The sequence below is a fragment of the Falco cherrug genome, unplaced genomic scaffold (genome assembly GCF_023634085.1).
Source record: "Falco cherrug isolate bFalChe1 unplaced genomic scaffold, bFalChe1.pri scaffold_291, whole genome shotgun sequence".
Taxonomy (NCBI): domain Eukaryota; kingdom Metazoa; phylum Chordata; class Aves; order Falconiformes; family Falconidae; genus Falco; species Falco cherrug.
Genome location: NW_026599454.1, coordinates 16,001 through 33,987, shown reverse-complemented (window position 1 = coordinate 33,987; position 17,987 = coordinate 16,001). Strand labels below are relative to the sequence as shown.

Here is a 17,987-nt window from a genome sequence, read left to right as displayed (position 1 = left end):
CGCAGCCATCTTTGTTTTATGCAGAAATCTTCCTCTTTCGGTTCTTTCCCCCCCGCGCTGGGAATAACACAGATATCATTCATCTCACGCGCCGAGCCGGGATCTGAGGAGATTATAGGAAAAAAAGAGATATAAATATATATATCTATAACCAAACAAGCCAAAAAAAAGCAACCAAACCACGAAAAACTAAAAAAAAAAAAGCAGAATGATGATTATTCAGTGATTATTCGCCCGCTCGGGCTGTAGCGGCGGCAAGGGGGGGACGCTTTTTGTTTTTTAATTTTCCCCCTTTTTTTTATATTTTTTTTTTTTTAAATATTTTTTGAGGTATTTTTTTGTTTTTAAGCTTTTCTAACCGTGTGTGGGAGTGGGGCGCCTTCAAAAACCCTCAAGCCGGCCATTTTGCGCTTTTTTTTTTCCTGAAAAAAGGGGGGGGGGCGGTTATTCCCCCCCCCCCTTTTTTTTTAACCCCCCCCTTTTCTCCTCCGCTTTTTTTTTAATTTTTTTTTTTTTCCTTCCGAGGTGGGGTAGCGGCGGGGGGGGGTGGTGAAGGGGGGGGGGGGGGTTGTTCGGATTTAAAAATAAATTTCGGGGCGGCCATTTTCGCTGCTGGCTCCGGTGGGGAACGCTGTCCCGCGCGGCCCCCGGCCGGGTGTTTTGTTATTTTTTTTTTTGAGGGGGTTTTCATCGTTTTGGGGGTTTTATTACCTTTCTTCACTATCGTCTAACTCTCTCCTTCCCTCAGCGGCCCGGATCGCCCGGACAGGCCCCGGGGGGGGGTCGCCACAGGGCGGTTAATACCCCCCCCCCCCCCCCTTCCCTCAGGGTGGGTGGGTTGGGGGAGGTGGGAGCGCGGGAGGGTCCCCCCCCCGCCTCCCGCCCGCCTCCCGCCCGCCTCACGGCCGTCTCCCTCCTGCCCCCCTCAGCCCCGCCATGGCTTCCCCTCTGAGGGAGGACGAGGAAGAGGAGGAGGAGATGGTGGTGTCTGAGGCGGAGGGGGATGAAGACGACGAAGAGGAAGAAGAGGAGGAGGAGGAGGAGGAGGACGCCGCGCTCCTCGCCCTCGGCGCCGGGCACCGCGGGCCGGCCGACATCTTCCCCCCGCCGCCGCCCGCCCCGCCGCCGCCGCCGCCCCCCCCCCGCGCCCGCTCCCGCCGCCGCGGGGCCGACCGAGGCGCCGGCAGGTAAACAGCCCCCCCCCCCCACCGCTGTGGGCTACCGCGCTGCGGGGGTGTGTGTGGGGGAGGGGGGGGACACCGGGGTGTGAGGGGAACTGGGGGGAACTGGGGGGGGTGAGGAGAAATGGGGGGGGGGGGGGTGAGGAGAAACGGGGGGGGGGGTCCTGAGGGGAACTGGGGCAGTGAGGAGAAATGGAGTGTGGGGGGGAACTGGGTGTGAGGGGAGATGGGGTCTGTGAGGGAACTGGGGGCTGTGAGGAGAAATGGGGCGGGAACTGGGGGGATCCTGAGGGGAACTGGGGGCTGGGAGAGAGATATGTGTGTGTGTGTGTGTGTGAGGAGAAGTGAGTGGGGAGAAATGGGGGGGGGTCCTGAGGCGAACTGGGGGGGTGTGAGGAGAAATGGAGCGGGGGGGGGGGGGGCTGGGTGTGAGGGGAGATGGGGTCTGTGAGGGAACTGGGGGCTGTGAGGAGAAATGGGGGGAGGGGAACTGGGGGCTGTGGGGAGAAATGGGGGGGGGCAACTGGGGGGCTGTGAGGAGAAATGGGGGGTGTGTGTGAGGAGAACCGGGTGGGGGGAAGGGGCGGTGGTCCTGAGGGGAGCTGGGGGGGTGTGAGGAGAAATGGGGGGGTGGGACCGGGTCGGGAGGGGAACTGAGGGGCTGTGAGGGGAAATGGGGCTGGGGGCAACTGGGGAGGATTGGGGGTGTGAGGAGAGATGGGGGGGGATGGGGACAGGGGCTGTGAGGAGAAATGGGGGGGGGTGTGTGTGTGAGGAGAACCGGGGGAGTGAGTGGGGGTCTTGAGGGGACCTGGGGTGGGTGTGAGGGGGACTGGGGGAGCGACTGGGAATCCTGAGGAGAACTGGGAGGTGGGGGCTGAGGGGGAACCGCGATGGGGGGAGCCAGAGGGGGGTCTGTGAGGGGAACTGGGGGAGGGGCAGTGAGGAGAACCAGGTATGTGTGTGAGAGAGAACAGGGGGGACACGAGCTGTTCCTAAACAACAGCCACCAGAGCCCCCCACCCCAACCAGCCTCCAGCCCCTCCCCAGGTGTTTAAGGGGGGTGGGGGTGGTGGGGTCTGGGGTGGTGGTTGTACCCTGTGAGGGCTGTTGGGGTCTGGTGGGTTCCATGGTGGTGGGTCTTGTACCCCGTGGGGTCTGGTGGGTTCCAAGGTGGTGGTGGTTGTACCCCGTGGGGGCTGTTGGATGCTGGTGGGTTCCAGGGTGGTGGTGGTTGTACCCCATGGGGGTTGTTGGATGCTGGTGGGTTCCAGGGTGGTGGTTGTTGTACCCCATGGGGGCTGTTGGGTGCCTGATGGATTCCAGAATGGTTGTTGTACCCCCACAGTGTGAGCTGATGGGGGCTGTTGGGTGCTTGAGGGATGATGGGGGCTGTTGTGCACCTGGTAGGACCCAGGATGGTGGTTGTACCCCCACAGTGTGGGGGTGATGGGGGCTGTTGTGCACCTGGTAGGACCCAGGATGGTGGTTGTACCCCCACAGTGTGGGGTGATGGGGGCTGTTGTGCACCTGGTAGGACCCAGGATGGTGGTTGTACCCCCACAGTGTGGGGTGATGGGGGCTGTTGGGTGGCTGACAGATTCTGGAATGGTTGTTGTACCCCCACAGTGTGGGGTGATGGGGGCTGTTGGGTGGCTGATGGGACCCAGGACAGTTGTTGTACCCTGGGGGGTGGGGGGGTGCTGTTGGGGTGCCTGACAGGAATCCAGTCAGTTTGTGGAGTGGGGGGACCTGTTGGACACCTCTCACTGAATCCAGTGTTGTTGTTGCCTCCTGTGGTGTGAGGTGATGGATGCTGTTGGGTACCTGACAGGAACCCAGGCGGTTGGGGGCTGTTGGGCACCTGACAGGAGCCAGGTTGGTTGTTGCACCCCATGGTGTGGGGGCGATGGGGCTGCTGTGCGCCTGACAGGAGCCAGGTTGGTTGTTGCACCCCATGGTGTGGGGCGATGGGGCTGCCGTGCGCCTGACAGGAGCCAGGTTGGTTGTTGCACCCCATGGTGAGGGGTGATGGGATGCTGTTGTGTGGTCTGACAGCATTTCAGGTAACTGTTGCACCCCATGGCGCCACGTGATGGGTGCTGCTGTGTGCTGGCAGGACCTGGAGTGGTTGTTTCATCCCGTGGTGGGGGTCTTGGGTGCCGATGGTCTTGTGGGGGGGGGGGACGGGGATGTAACCAGTGTCCCCTGCAAGACCCCCTCCGGGATGGACCTGAAGTCCCCAGGAACCATCGCCACCCCAGCGCTGACTTACCCCGGCCTGAAGGGATGCTTCCATTGTATTTGATGGTGTTTTATTGTGTTTGATTGCGCTTTATTGTACTTTATTGTGTTTTATTGTATTTCTCAAGTGCCACTTCTCTGTGTCTGCTGCGCCTTCACCCCAAATTTTGGGCCCGCCGGTGGTTTGGGGGGCAGGTTTGCACCCTCCAGACTCACCCGCCGCTTCGCCTGTGATTTCCTCCCTCGGGGCTGGCTGTGGGCTTTAAAAAAAAAACCACCACAACGTGAGAAACGGGGGAAAAAAAGAGGATTTAGTGTTAAAAAACTGCCCGTTTTCCTCCACAGGGAACCCTGGCAGGACCCCAGCACCCAGATTTGCTGGCACAGGGATGGTTTGGGGGGTTCAAACACCTTTTCTGGCGGTTTTCCCTGAGGTGGGGACCTAAAATTGACTGTTTCTGTGCAAAATGATACGTTTTTTTCCCTGCTGAATACACTTGTTTTGGTTTTTTCTCATTTGGCTTCAAACGGGGCAGGGGTGAAGGTGTCTCGTAGCCCAGCGTGGCCCATTTGGTGAAACAAAAAATGAGCAGCTTGGATTTTGAAGTGAATCTGCTCGCTTTGAAAACGCTCAGTAATGGGTAAACTTGGATTTTTCGAACCCTTTCTTTTTGCAGAAAACCTTAGAAATGAGTAAATTTGGATTTTAGACCCCCTCGCTTTTCCCCCCAGTTCACAGAAACGGGTAAATGTGATTTTAGAGCTTGCTAAAGTACTCAGAAGTGGGTAAATTTGTATTTTTAGAACACTTTTTTCCCCCAGAAAAACTTAGGAATGGGTAAATTTGGATTTTTCTAACACCTTTTTTTCCCCAAAAAAGTTAGAAATGGGTAAATTTGGATTTTGGAACACTGTCTTTGCCCCCTGAATGCCCAGAAATGGGTGCCTTTGCATTTTAGTGCTCCCTCTTTTCCGATAAAGCTCAGAAAAAATAGGGTTGGATTTTAGACCCCCCCAAATGCTCAGAAATGGGTAAATTAGTGTTTTAGCCCCCGTACCCTCCCCCCCCCCCCCCCCCCCCCCCCGCCCAAAACTGCTCAGAACGGGCAAATCTGTCTTTCCAGCACGGCCTCCCCGAGCCACCGCTGCTTCCCTGGCCGTTTCCTTTGGCTTTTTTCTTGGCTTTTTAGGCAATTCTTTAATTTTTTATTTTTTTTCCTGTCTGCAGCCCTGATCCTGTAAATGCTCCACGTGGGGCCGCACCGATGCCCCCGAATCAGCCCTAAAATCACTTTTTAAAACTTTTTGACCCCCAGAACAGCCTAAAACCCATTTTCTAAACATTTTTTTCCTTGCAACACACCTAATACCCATTTCTTAAACTTTTTTCCCCCCAAACAACCCCAACACCCATTTTTTAAGCTTTTTCCCCCCAGAACAGCCCTAACACTGGTTCTGTTTAAGCTTTTCCCCCAAAAAAACAGCCGTAACGCCCATTTTTAAAACTTTTTTTCCTCCCGAACAGCCCTAACACCCATTTTTTTTAGCTTTTTTTCCCCCAGAACAGCCCTAACACCCATTTTTTTAAGCTTTTTTCCCCCTGAACAGCCCTAACACCCATTTTTTTTAACTCTTCCTCCCCCCCAGTGCCAATAATCGCGATTTTTGTTCACCTTTCTCTCCCCAGAGTAGCAGTGTTGCCCATTTTTCACGTTTCTCCCTGGAGCAGGAGCAGCGGGAGGCCAGCCTCCGTCCGTCCACGCCGCCTGCTCGGGGCTCCCTGGATTCGAGGTGAAATTACACTTTTTTCCCCACTTCCCCGGCGGGAGGCTGACCCCTCCCCCTCCTCCACAGCTGAAACTTGTGGGTTTTTTTTTTTTAAATTTTATATTTTTCCTTTTTTTTCCCCCTATTTTTGCTGTTCCCCAGCCCGTCCCGGCTGAGAACAATGGCGTCAGCCGGGGACGCGGCAGCTCTGTGTGAGCGCCGGAGGGGGGATCACCCACACTGACAAATTTTTATTAAAAAACCCCAAAAAACAACACCCAAATCGGGCAAAAAGTTGAGGTTTTTTTCCACTGTGTCACCAAGTTACAGGGCAAAGGCCCAGCCGGTTGCCCACCAGCAGGGCCAGCCACAAAACGGGGTAAAACACCCCAAAAAGAGCCAAAACGGCGATTTTCCACTGTGGGAAAACTGTGCCTCGCTCCTCTCTGCTTTGGTGCCCCGTTTTCCCCATTTTTTCGCCATTTTTGAGGATGCCTCCCCTCTTTCTTTGTTCAAACTCCTTCCTTTCCTCCCCTTTTGCAGAATCACTCCCCCTTTTTTCCAACCGCTCCCCCCCTTTTTCCCATTTTTTTCCACCTTTCTCCCCCTTCGCTGCTGTCGTTCACTGTTTATTGTAATTTTTTATGATTTTTTTCCCTTTTTCTGCGGCCGCCGAGGGGGGGGGTGCTTTGTGTCTGGCAGCGGGCGGGTGTGCGCCTCCCCCCACCCCCCCTTCCCCGTCCGGGTGTCTACGTTTTTTCTCGAGGTGCGGGGAGTGGGAGCGTCACGTGTGTGGAAAATTCTCGTTGATGGTTTGCCAACGCGCCCCGGCTCCCGCGCATGTCTGATGGTGCTGGGGGGGGGGGGGGGGGGAAGGAAGGAATGGGGGGGGGGGGGGGGAAGGGGGAAAGGGGGGGGGAAACACCCCCAAAATGGCAGGATCAGGCCCAGTGGGGCTGAGCCCCATCCCGGTGAGGGGCTGTGCCCTGCGGAGACCACCCGAAGGTGACGGCGAGCGGGTGGAGCGGGGAACAACCAGGAAAGGGGGGAATGATGGAGGGGGCGGCGGGGGGGGGGCAGGGCAGGATCCAGGTGGGGTGGGGGTGTCCCCGCCACCACCGGAAAAAAATCAGCCAAGAAATGATTTTTTTTTTGGCTTTTTTTTTTTTTTTTTTTTTTGGTTTTGTTTATTTTTTTCTCCCCGTTGCATTTTCCGGCGTCGCGGGGGTTCGGTGTCACCCGGGTGGTCCCGGCGGCGCTGGCTGTCCCCCGGACCCTGCCAGCAGCGGGCTGGCAGCGGGCTGGCTGGCGGTGCCAAGGGATTAGGCAGGAATGTGACCCCGGCGGCGCCGGGTGTTTGCTTCCTCTTCCCCACGCCAACCTTGGCACCCGCCATCACCCTCCCGTGTCCCCTTCCTCCCTCCGCAGCTCGGGGGGACACCGGGGGTTCCCCTCCCCGGCGGCGACGAGCTCCATCCCTGACCGCGGCTGGGACCTGTCAGCGAGCGCCGGGGTGTGATTTATGGGGGCAGACGGGTGACGTCGGCGGGACACGCGCGCGCTGGGCTGAGGATGTGCCAGCTCGTTGTGAGAGCCGCCGGGCAGATGTGACACCTCTCCTGGGCTTCACCCCGCCTGGCTGCCAAAAACACCGGGGACGGCCAAGGCCGTGACACGGATGTAGGTGTCACCGCCCCGGGGATGGTCCTCGGGGATTCTCGGCGGTCCCTGTCACAGGGACGCCGGTGGCCCTCGGCCAAGAGGTTGGGAAATCCTCTGCTGGCGCTTGGTCACCATCACGGTGACACCAGCGTCCCCCTGGGTGAGCGGTTAGGAAATCCTCTGCTGGCGGCTGGGGACCGGCAGCCCAGCTGGAGCGGAGCAGCTGTGCCTGCAGGCGGTGGGTTTTAGGGTGACAGAGGGGAGAATTAGCTGCCACCGGCGGTCGGTCACCGTCACTGTGACACCGGTGTCACCTGTGGTGAGCGGTTGGGGGATCTGTTGCCAGGAGTGAGCGGCTGGGGGATCTGCCGCCAGGAGCTGGTCACTGTCACGGTGACGCTGTTGTCACCCAGGGTGAGCGGTTGAGGGATCTGCCATCAGGGGTTAGCGGCTGGGGGATCTGCCGCCAGGGAGTTGGTCGCTGTCACGGTGATGCTGGTGTCACCCAGGGTGAGCGGTTGTGGAATCTGCCTCCAGGAGTTGGTCACTGTCATGGTGACGCCGGTGTCACGCAGGGTGAGCGGTTGGGGGACCTGCTGCCAGGAGTGAGCGGTTGGGGGATCTGCTGCCAGGATTTGGTCACTGTCACGGTGACGCCAGTGTCACCCAGGGTGAGCGGTTGGGGGATCTGCCGCCGGGAGTTGGTCACTGTCATGGTGACGCCGGTGTCACCCGGGGTGAGCGGTTGGGGGGATCTGCTGCCAGGAGTGAGCAGTTGTGGGATCTGCCGCCAGGAGTTGGTCACTGTCACTGTGATGCCCGGTGTCACCCAGGGTGAGCGGTTGGGGGATCTACCGCTGGGAGTTGGTCACTGTCACAGTGATGCTGGTGTCACCCAGGGTGAGCGGTTGGGGTATCTGCCTCCAGGAGTTGGTCACTGTCATGGTGTTGCCAGTGTCACCTGGGGTGAGCGGTTGTGGGATCTGCCGTCGGGTGAGCGGTTGTTGGATCTGCCGTCAGGGGTGAGTGGTTGTGGGATCTGCTGCCAGGAGTTGGTCACTGTCACGGTGACGCTGGTGTCACCCAGGGTGAGCGGTTGGGGGATCTGCTGCTGGGAGTGAGCGGTTGGGGGATCTGCTGCCAGGAGTTGGTCACTGTCACGGTGACGCCGGTGTCACGCGGGGTGAGCGGTTGAGGGATCTGCCTCCAGGAGTTGGTCACTGTCACTGTGACGCCGGTGTCACGCGGGGTGAGCGGTTGAGGGATCTGCCTCCAGGAGTTGGTCACTGTCACGGTGACGCCGGTGTCACGCGGGGTGAGCGGTTGAGGGATCTGCCTCCAGGAGTTGGTCACTGTCACTGTGACGCCGGTGTCACGCGGGGTGAGCGGTTGAGGGATCTGCCTCCAGGAGTTGGTCACTGTCACGGTGACGCCGGTGTCACGCGGGGTGAGCGGTTGAGGGATCTGCCTCCAGGAGTTGGTCACTGTCCACGGTGACGCCGGTGTCACGCGGGGTGAGCGGTTGAGGATCTGCCTCCAGGAGTTGGTCACTGTCACGGTGACGCCGGTGTCACGCGGGGTGAGCGGTTGAGGGATCTGCCTCCAGGAGTTGGTCACTGTCACTGTGACGCCGGTGTCACGCAGGGTGAGTGGTTTGTGGGATCTGCTGCCAGGAGTGAGTGGTTGGGGGATCTGCTGCCAGGATTTGGTCACTGTCACGGTGACGCCGGTGTCACCCGGGGTGAGCAGTTGTGGGATCTGCTGCCAGGAGTTGGTCACTGTCACGGTGACGCTGGTGTCACCCAGGGTGAGCGGTTGTGGGATCTGCCGCCAGGAGTTGGTCACTGTCACTGTGATGCCGGTGTCACCCAGGGTGAGCGGTTGCGGGATCTGCCGCCAGGAGTTGGGTCACTGTCATGGTGACGCTCTTGTCACCTGGGGTGAGTGGTTGGGGGATCTGCCTCCAGGAGTTGGTCACTGTCACTGTGACGCTGTTGTCACCCGGGGTGAGCGGTTGGGGGATCTGCCGCTGGGAGTTGGTCACTGTCATGGTGACACCGGTGTCACCCGGGGTGAGCAGCTGAGGAGTCTGCCTCCAGGAGTTGGTCACTGTCACGGTGATGCTGGTGTCCCCTGCCATGAGTGGTTCAGTGGGGTAAGACACCCAGGAATTGCCCCAAATGCTGTAATTTCACCCTAAAACATGGTGGAAAACAGGCATTGGTGGAAACGCCCCAAATCCCATTTCTGGTATTTTTTTTATCCTTTTTTTTTTTTTTTTTTTTTTTGGTGGCATGAGCGGGTGTTGCTGGTGCTGTCAGTGGAGGGGCCTCGGGCTGTGGTTGCTGGTTTTACTATCCTTGAGTTTTGCCCCCAGATTTGGGGTTTTTTTTTCCCCAGAATGTTTTTTTCCTCCAAAAGTCAGTCGGTTTTGGGTCAGAAAACGGGGTAAAAAGGCAGTTGTGGTGCTGATTTCTGCCCCGATTTTGGGCTTGTTTCTGCAAGGCCAAGGCAGGTGCTGGCGTTTCCCTGTCACCCGTTGGCCATGGAGGTGACCTTGGTGTGGCTGTCACCCGCCTCCCGGTGTGTCACTGTCCCTGGGACCTCGGTGTGGCCACCTGTGGCTGTCCCCCAGCTCTGTGTCAGTGGGTTGGTGGCCACAGAAGGGACCTTGCTGTGGCCACCTGTGGCCGTCACCCATCTTCATGTGTGTGTCAGTGCACCGATGGTTGCGGAGGGGACCTCAGCATGGCCGCCTGTCCCTGTCACCTGCTTCCGGGTGTGTCACTGTCCCCGGGGCCTCTGTGTTGCCTCCTGTGGCTGTCACTGTCACCCACCTCCATGTGTGTCAGCATGCTGGTGGCCACAGAGGGGACCTCAGCATGGCCACTGTCCCTGTCACCCCCTTCACTGTGTGTCACCGTCTTTGTGGCCACAGAGGGGACCTCAGCATGACCGCACGTGGCCATCACCCGCCTCCGTGTGTGTGTTGGTGGCCACAGAGGAGACCGCATTGTGGCCACATGTCCCTGTCACCTGTCTTCCTGCGTGTCACCACCCGGGTAGCTGTGGAGGGGACCTCAGCATGGCTGTCTGTGGTTGTCATTTTTCTTCCTGTGTGTCAGTGTGCTGGTGGCTGTGGAGGGGACCTCGGCGTGGTTGCCTGTCCCTGTCACCCACCTTGCTTCATCGTGTCATTGTCCTGGTGGCCACAGAGGGGACCCTGCCTGCCTGTCACTGTCACCTGTGGCCAGCACAGAGGGGACCTCATTGTGGCCACCTGTGGCTGTCACCCATCTCGCTGTGTGTCACCGTTCTGGTGGCCACATAAGGGACCTCAGCATGGTCCCCTGTCCTTGTCAGCTGCCTGTGTGTGTGTCACCGTGCTGGTGGCCTGAGAGGGGACCTGAATGTGGTCGCCTGTCCCTGTCCCCCGTCTCACTGGCTGTCACCATCTTGGTGGCAGCAGAGGGGGCCTCAGCTTGGCTGTCTGTCCCTGTCAGCTGCCAGCGTGTGTCACCGACCCCGCGGCTCAGGCTGCAGTGTCCCCACAGATGGTGACGACGAGCTGCTGCGGGGCCTCGATGGGGCCCTGGGGGTGAAGAAGAAGAAACGGGGCCCCCGGAAGCAAAAGGAAAACAAACCCGGAAAACCACGGAAACGGAAAAAACTGGTAAGTTCCCCGGGACACCCTGCACGAACGCCAGGGTCCTCCTGGCTGGGGTGGGGGGGCTGCGTCGAGCCCCAACACCTGGGTGGTCCTGGTGCACGTGATGGGGTCTGGGGACGGGTGACAGGGGTCTGGGGTCAGCTCACAGGGTGTGGGGGATGATGGGTGGGCTCTGGGGGCGGGTGACAGGGTCTCAGGGTGACTGACGGGGTCCAGGGAGAATGGGTGGGGTCTGGGGGTGGGTGACCGGCTCTCAGGGTGGCTGATGGGGTCTGGGGGACGATGGGTGGGGTCTGGGGGGGTGTGACAGACTCTCAGGGTGGCTGTTGGGGTCTGGGGTGTGTGTGACAGACTCTCAGGGTGGCTGACAGGGTCTCGAGGCAGCTGATGGGGCTTTTGGGCTGGTAGCCGGGGTCTGGGGTGGCTGATGAGGGTCCCGGAGTGGCTGACGGGGGTCTCGGCGTGGCTGACGGGGTTGGGGGCAACTGATGGTGTCATGGGGTGGCTGATGGGGGTCTCAGGGTGACTGATGGGATGTCTGGGGTGGCTGGTGGGGGTGTCAGGGTGGCTGACAGGATCCTGGGGTGGCTGGTGGGGGTCTCAGTGTGACTGAGGGGCCCCAGTAGGTGGTGATGGGCCCCAAGAACAAGCACTGGGTGGTGGTCCTAGGTGAGCGAGGATGAGCTGGAGTCGGAGCGGGAGGAATACCAGCGGGAGGAGTACCGGGAGAAGTCAGAGAGCGGTTGGCAGCGACTCTGGGGGGGGCGGCCAGGAAGCGGCGGCGGAAGCACCGTGAGAAGAAGGAAAAAAAGACAAAGAGACGGAAAAAGACTGATGAGGAGGGGGGGCAGAAGGTGAAGGTACGGCTGGGGGGCACCACCCATGGGTGGGGGGCACCCAGTGGGTAGGGGAGGGCGCCTGGGGGCACAGGGGCTCCCCCAGCACTGCCCTGGGGGGGTCCTTGTGGGGGGCCCATGCCTGGGGGGCGGGGCATGGGGGTCCTGTCACTGCATAGGGACGCATAGGGATCCCATCGCCCGTGGGGGTGCCTGTGGGGGTCCCATCATGGTGTGGGGACCTCTGGTGGCCCTTGTGGGGGGGCCCATGCCGGGGGCGGGGGGGGGGGCAGGCATGGGGCTCCCATCACTGTGTAGGGACCCGTGGGGATCCTGTGGCCAATGTGGGTGCCTGTGGGGGTCCCAACACCCACGTGGGTCCTCCTGGGGATCCTGTCACTCTGTGGGGTTCCACGGGGGGTCCCATTGCCATGTGGGTGCCCGTGAGGGTCCTCGTCACCTGTATAGGTGCCCATGAGGGCCCTGACACCTGTGGGTGGGTCCTATAACTCGTGTGGGTTGATGTGGGGGTCCCATTACCCCTGTGGGTGTCCTATCACCCATGCTGGGGCCTGTGGGGGTCCTCTTGGGTGACGTGTTTCCTTATTCTCTCTTGTCCCTGTTCCTGTGTGTTTCTCACATCCCTGTCCCCCTCCTGGTGTCCCCCTCTGTGTCCCCCCGCCCTGTGTCCCCCTCCCCGGCGCAGGCAGTGGAGCAGAAGTCCTCGGCGCAGCTGCTGGGGGCCTGGGGGCTGGAGGACGTGGACCATGTGTTCACCGAGGAGGACTATCACACCCTCACCAACTACAAAGCCTTCAGCCAATTCATGAGGTGGGTGGGGGGGCGCACCTCAGGGTCCCAGAGGGTCCCTCTGGGTGCTGGGGGACACCTCAGGGTACTGGGGGTGCGTCTTTTAGGTCATCTCAGGGTGCTGGGGGACACCTTGGGAGGTTGGGAGGGTGCACCCTGGAGTGCTGTGGGGCTCCTCTGGGTCTTGGGGGGGCTACAGGGACACTTTGGGGTGCCTCAGGGTCCTTAGGGATCTCTCTGGGTGCTGGTGGCTACTTGAGAGTGCTTGGGGGGATGATTTTAGGGTGGCTCAGGGTCTTTGGGGGGCACCTCAGGGAGCTGGGGGGGGGGGCATAGGAATACCTTGGGGTCCTGGGGGACCATGGGGGCATCTTGGGCTGCTGGGGGGGGTGGGGGGGCACCTGGGGGTGCTTGGGAGCCATTGGGGCACCCTGGGTTGAAAGAGGATTGTGGGGGAGCATCAGTGGTCCCCAGGTGCCCCCCGCCAAGATGCCTCGATTTCCCTGTGCACCCCCCCCCCTTTCCCCTGCCAAATCCTGGGGTCCCCCCTCCCCTGTGTTCCCAACCCACCTCCCTCCCTCCCCGCCAGGCCCCTGATCGCCAAGAAGAACCCCAAAATCCCCATGTCGAAGATGATGACCATCCTGGGGGCCAAATGGCGAGAGTTCAGCGCCAACAACCCCTTCAAGGGCTCCGCCGCCGCTGTGGCCGCCGCCGCCGCCGCTGCCGCCGCAGCCGTGGCTGAGCAGGTGTCAGCTGCCGTGGCTGCCGTCGCCCCCGAGGCGCCCCCCCCACCCCTGCGCAAGGCCAAGACCAAGGAGGGGAAAGGTGGGTGCTGCCTGGGTGCCCCCTACCCCGGGTGCCTGGGTCCTTGCAAGCTGGGAGCATTATTGGGCCCTGGGAGGGGTTTGGGGGGTGCCTGGGGGGGCTTTGAGGAACCTTAGGGGGTCCCTAGGGGAGTTTGGGGGTCCCTTGGGTGATCCTGGGGGCTTTGGAGGTCCCTGGGAAGGCTTTGGGGATCCTTGGAGGGTGTTGGGGTTCCCTAGGGGGACCCTGTGGGCAGTTTTGGGGCTCCCTGGGGGTGTTTGGGGGTCCCTGAAGGGAATTTAGGGCTCCCTGGGGGAGTTTGGGGGTCCCTTGGGTGATCCTGGGGGGCTTTGAGGTTCCCTGGCAAGGCTTTAGGGATCGTGGGGCAGTTTTGGGGGTCCCTAAGGGGACCCTGGGGGAGTTTGGGGGGTCCCTAGGAGGATCCAAGGGGGCTTTAAGGGTCTCTGGGGAGGCTTTAGGGATCCTGGGGGATTCTGGGAGTCCCTAGGGGGACTTCGGGGGTCCCTAGGTGGAGGTTGGGGGACACTAAGAGGATCCTGGGGGAATTTTGGGGATCCCTGAGGGGAACTTAGGGATCGTCAGGGGTCCCTAGAAGGATTCCCGAGGGGCTTTGGGATTCCCTGGGGAGGCTTTAGGGATCAGGGCGGGATCTGGGTGTCCCCAGGGGGATCCCGGGGGCAGTTAGGGGGTCCTTGGGGGTGGACTGGGGCGTTCCCTAGAGGTCTGGGGGTCCCCAGGAGGACCCTGAGGTGGGGACTGGGGGGGTCCCTGGGGTCCTCACGGGTCTGGGGGAGGGGGTGCCAGGCTGCCTGGGGATGTGTGTGTGTCCGTCGTCGTCCCCCCCCCCCAAATGCCTGTGTCCCCCCTCCCCCCAGGGCCGGGCCACAAGAAGCGCAGCAAGAGCCCGCGGGTGCCGGAGCTGAAGAGGAAGATGAAGGGGAGGAAGATGGCGCCGCTGAAAATCAAACTGGGTGTGCTGGGCGGCAAGCGCAAGAAGAGCAGCTCGGTAGGGCCTGTCCCCTCGGTGTGTCCCCGGTGTCATCATCCCCCGGCGTCCCCCCCCCTCCTGTTCCCCTCCTGTCCCCTCCTGTCCCCCCCGTGTCCCCGTGTGCCCTCCTGTCCCCAAGTGGTGGCACCTGGCCACGTGTCCCCATCCCACCGCTGCCCCCCCGTCTCTCCCTGCCTCCCCCAGTGTCCCCCGTTGTCCCCCAATGTCACCCGCTGTCCCCGGGCAGAGTGAGGACGCGGGGGAGGCGGAGGAGGAGTCTGACGCTGAGAGCCCCGGGGTGCTGGGTGCCACCGCCCGCCCTGACCCCACCACCCGCCTCAAGAAGCTCAAGCGGGGACGTCCCGGTCGCAAGAAGAAGAAGGGTGAGTGTCCCCAAAGTGTCACCAGTCCCCGGGTGCCACCACCACCCCAGACCCCCACGGCGGGGACGCCGGGTGACGCCCCCGTCCCCCCCCTCCTCGCCTCTCTCCTTGCAGCCCCCTGCGCCGGCCTCAGCCGGGAGCGCGGCCCCGTGGGGATGGGCACGGCGCCCGCGCACGGTGAGACACCCCCACCCCACGCTGTCCCCAAGTTGTCACCCGGGGTCCCCAAGCCCGTGGTGTCCCCCTGAAGAGGGGTCCTCGTCCCCTTCCCCCTGTCGGTGGTGGCGTCTGGGGGGTTCCTCAGCCCCTGGCTTCTTCCAAGGAGCGCAGCGGTGTCCCCGTGTCCCCGTCCCTGTCCCCACCAGCTCTCCTGGGTGTTTGGTGTCCCCAGTGTCCTTGGTGCTGCCACATTCCTGTGTCCCAGCGCCCCTGCTGTCCCCAGTGCTCCCCTCTCCCTGGTGTTCCCATCCCCCCACCCCTAGTGGCCCTGTCCCCAGTGCCACCATGTCCCCATCCCCACTGCCCCTGTCCCCTGTGTCCCCATCCCCGGTGTCCCTTAGTTCCTGTCCCTGGATGACCCCAGTGCCCCTTCCCCCAGTGTCCCCATGCCCCTGTCCCTGGGTGTCCCCTGGTCTCCCCGTGTCCCCATCCCCAGTGTTCCCAGTGCCCCCGTCTCCGGGCACCCCCATGTCCCAGCACCCCATCCCTGTTTCCCAGTGCTCCCGTGTCCCCATCTCCCAGCACCCCCCATGTCTGCAGCTGCAGTACCACTGTGCCCTCTGTCCCTGGGTGTCCCCAGTGCTCCCAGTTCCCTCGTGCCCCTGTCTCCCAGCATCCCAGTGCTCCCAGTGCCCCCGTGACCCCATCCTCCAATGCCCTTGTGCCTGCTGTCCCCAGGTGCCCCCAGTGCTTCCAGTTCCCCCATGTCCCCATACTCTGGTTGCTCCCAGTTACTCCCATGCCCTCATCCCCCAGTGCCCGCCTGCCCCCAGTGCTCCCAGTTCCCCCATGCCCTCACCCCTGGTGCCTGCCTGCTCCCAGTACCCCCATACCCCCATTCCCAGTGCCTGGCTGCCGCCAGTGCTCCCAGTTACTCCTATGCCCTCATCCCCCAGTGCCTGGCTGCCTTCAGCGCTCCTAGTACCCCCATGCCCTCATCCCCCAGTGCCCCCATCCCCAATGCTCCCAGTACCCCCATGCCCTCACCCCCAGTGCCCCCCTGTCCCCGGCGCCCCGCCCCCCCCCCCCCCCCCCCCCCCATCCCCCCATCAATCCGGGTGGCAGCGGGTGGTGTGTGGCGTCCCCGCAGGGCCGGGGCCGGAGGAGGAGGGGGACGGCTACGAGACGGACCACCAGGACTACTGCGAGGTGTGCCAGCAGGGCGGGGAGATCATCCTCTGCGACACCTGCCCCCGCGCCTACCACCTCGTCTGCCTCGACCCCGAGCTCGACCGCGCGCCCGAGGGACGCTGGAGCTGCCCCCACTGCGTGAGTGGTGGGGCGGGGGACTTGGTGGGGGGTGGGGGTGGGGAGGGGTGCTTTGGGGTCTCTAGGAGGATCCTGGGGGCAGTTTGAGGGTCCCTAGAAGGTTTTGGAGGTCCCTAGTGGGTCCTTGGGAGAGTTTGGGGGTCCCTGGGGGGTTTTGGGGATCCCTAGAGGGTTCGTGGAGGAAGTTTGGGGGTCTCTAGGGGGTTCCTGGGGCAGTTTGGGGATCCCTGAGGGGTTTTGGGGGTCCCTAGAGGGATCCTGGGGGCAGTTTGGGGGTCCCTGGGAGGTTCCTGAGGGCAGTTCGGGTGTCCCTGGGGGAGTTTGGGGGTCCCTATGGTATCCTGGGGGCAGTTTAGGGGTTCCTGAGGAGTGTTGGGGGACACACTAAGAGATCCTGGAGGACTAGGGGGTCCCTGGGGGACTTTAGTGGTTCTGTGTGTGTGTGTGTGTCCCTAAGGGGTCCCTTAGGGATTCTGGGGGTCTGTGAGAGGGTGTCCCCAGGAGGTTTGGGTGTCCCTCAGGGTGTCCCCAGGAGGTTTGGGTGTCCCTCAGGGTGTCCCTGGAGGTGTCCCCAGGAGGTTTGGATGTCCCTGGAGGTGTCCCCAGGAGGTTTGGGTGTCCCTTGGGATGTCCCTGGAGGTGTCCCCAGGAGGTTTAGGTGTCCCTGGAGGTGTCCCCAGGAGGTTTGGGTGTGCCTTGGGATGTCCCTGGAGGTGGCCCCAGGAGGTTTGGGTGTCCCTGGAGGTGTCCCCAGGAGGTTTGGGTGTGCCTTGGGATGTCCCTGGAGGTGGCCCCAGGAGGTTTGGGTGTCCCTGGAGGTTTGGGTGTCCCTGGAGGTGTCCCCAGGAGGTTTGGGTGTCCCTTGGGATGTCCCTCGGGGTGTCCCCAGGAGGTTTGGGTGTCCCTTGGGATGTCCCTCGGGGTGTCCCCAGGAGGTTTGGGTGTCCCCAGGAGGTTTGGGTGTCCCTCAGGATGTCCCCAGGAGGTTTGGGTGTTCCCAGGAGGTTTGGGTGTCCCTGGAGGTGTCCCTAGGAGGTTTGGGTGTCCCTTGGGGTGTCCCTCAGGGTGGCCCCAGGAGGTTTGGGTGTCCCTCAGGGTGGCCCCAGGAGGTTTGGGTGTCCCTCAGGGTGGCCCCAGGAGGTTTGGGTGTCCCTCAGGGTGTCCCTAGGAGGTCTGGGTGTCCCTCAGGGTGTCCCCAGGAGGTTGGGTGTCCCTGGAGGTGTCCCCAGGACGTTGGGGTGCCTGACGCCGGGTGTTGCTCAGGAGAAGGAGGGGGTGCAGTGGGAAGCGAAGGAGGAGGAGGAGGAGGAAGAGGAGGAGGAGGAGGAAGGGGAGAAGGAGGAGGAGGACGACCACATGGAGTACTGCCGGGTGTGCAAGGACGGCGGGGAGCTGCTCTGCTGCGACGCCTGCGTCTCCTCCTACCACATCCACTGCCTCAACCCGCCCCTGCCCGAGGTCCCCAACGGCGAGTGGCTCTGTCCCCGCTGCACGGTACCGGGGGGGCGACCTGGGGGGGACGGGGACACGGGTTGGGGGGGACGGACCTGGGGGGGATGGGGACAGGGACAGGACTTGATGGGGACGGGGGCAGGGATGGGAATGGGGACAGGGACAGGACTGGAGGGGGATGGGGACAGGGATGGGGACAGGTACAGGGGCAGGACTTGATGGGGACAAAGGTGGGGACAGGGACGGGACTGGAGGGGGATGGGAATGGGGACAGGATTTGATGGGGACAAAGGTGGGGACAGGGACGGGACTGGAGGGGGATGGGAATGGGGACAGGATTTGATGGGGACAAAGATAGGGACAGGACTGAAGGGGGACAGAGACAGGACTGGATGGGGACAGGGCTGGGGGACAGGGATAGGACTGGAGAGGGCAGGGGTGGGGACAGGGATAGGACTGGAGGGGGACAGGGGTGGGGACAGGGACAGGAGTTGAGGGGGCAGGGCTGGCGACAGGGACAGGACTGGAGGGGACATGGGTGGGGGCAGGGATGGGGACAGGGACAGGACTGGAGGGGACAGGACTGGAGGGGACAGGGACAGGACTGGAGGGGACAGGGACAGGACTTGATGGGGACGGGGGCAGGGACAGGACTGGAGGGGGATGGGGACAGGGATG

The 17,987-nt window shown here is 62.0% G+C and overlaps 1 protein-coding gene and 1 long non-coding RNA gene across 2 annotated transcripts in view; both read left to right on the top strand.

Moving 5' to 3' along the window:
• Positions 1–553: 553 nt before the first annotated feature.
• Positions 554–17,987, top strand: part of LOC102050491 (chromodomain-helicase-DNA-binding protein 3-like) — a gene marked incomplete at its 3' end in the record, with an annotated part of 31,788 nt that continues 14,354 nt past the window's right edge. Inside the window, 11 exon segments of the mRNA XM_055700455.1 lie at positions 554–1,187; positions 10,358–10,527; positions 11,194–11,278; positions 11,281–11,384; positions 12,067–12,191; positions 12,760–12,998; positions 13,874–14,004; positions 14,234–14,369; positions 14,484–14,546; positions 15,679–15,857; positions 17,121–17,351. Coding sequence (XP_055556430.1) covers positions 1,004–1,187; positions 10,358–10,527; positions 11,194–11,278; positions 11,281–11,384; positions 12,067–12,191; positions 12,760–12,998; positions 13,874–14,004; positions 14,234–14,369; positions 14,484–14,546; positions 15,679–15,857; positions 17,121–17,351 — 1,647 coding nt within the window.
• LOC129735085 (uncharacterized) lies at positions 2,349–3,524 on the top strand. The gene is made up of 2 exons (XR_008730554.1): positions 2,349–3,059; positions 3,183–3,524. It is a non-coding gene; the product is annotated as an uncharacterized LOC129735085 (long non-coding RNA).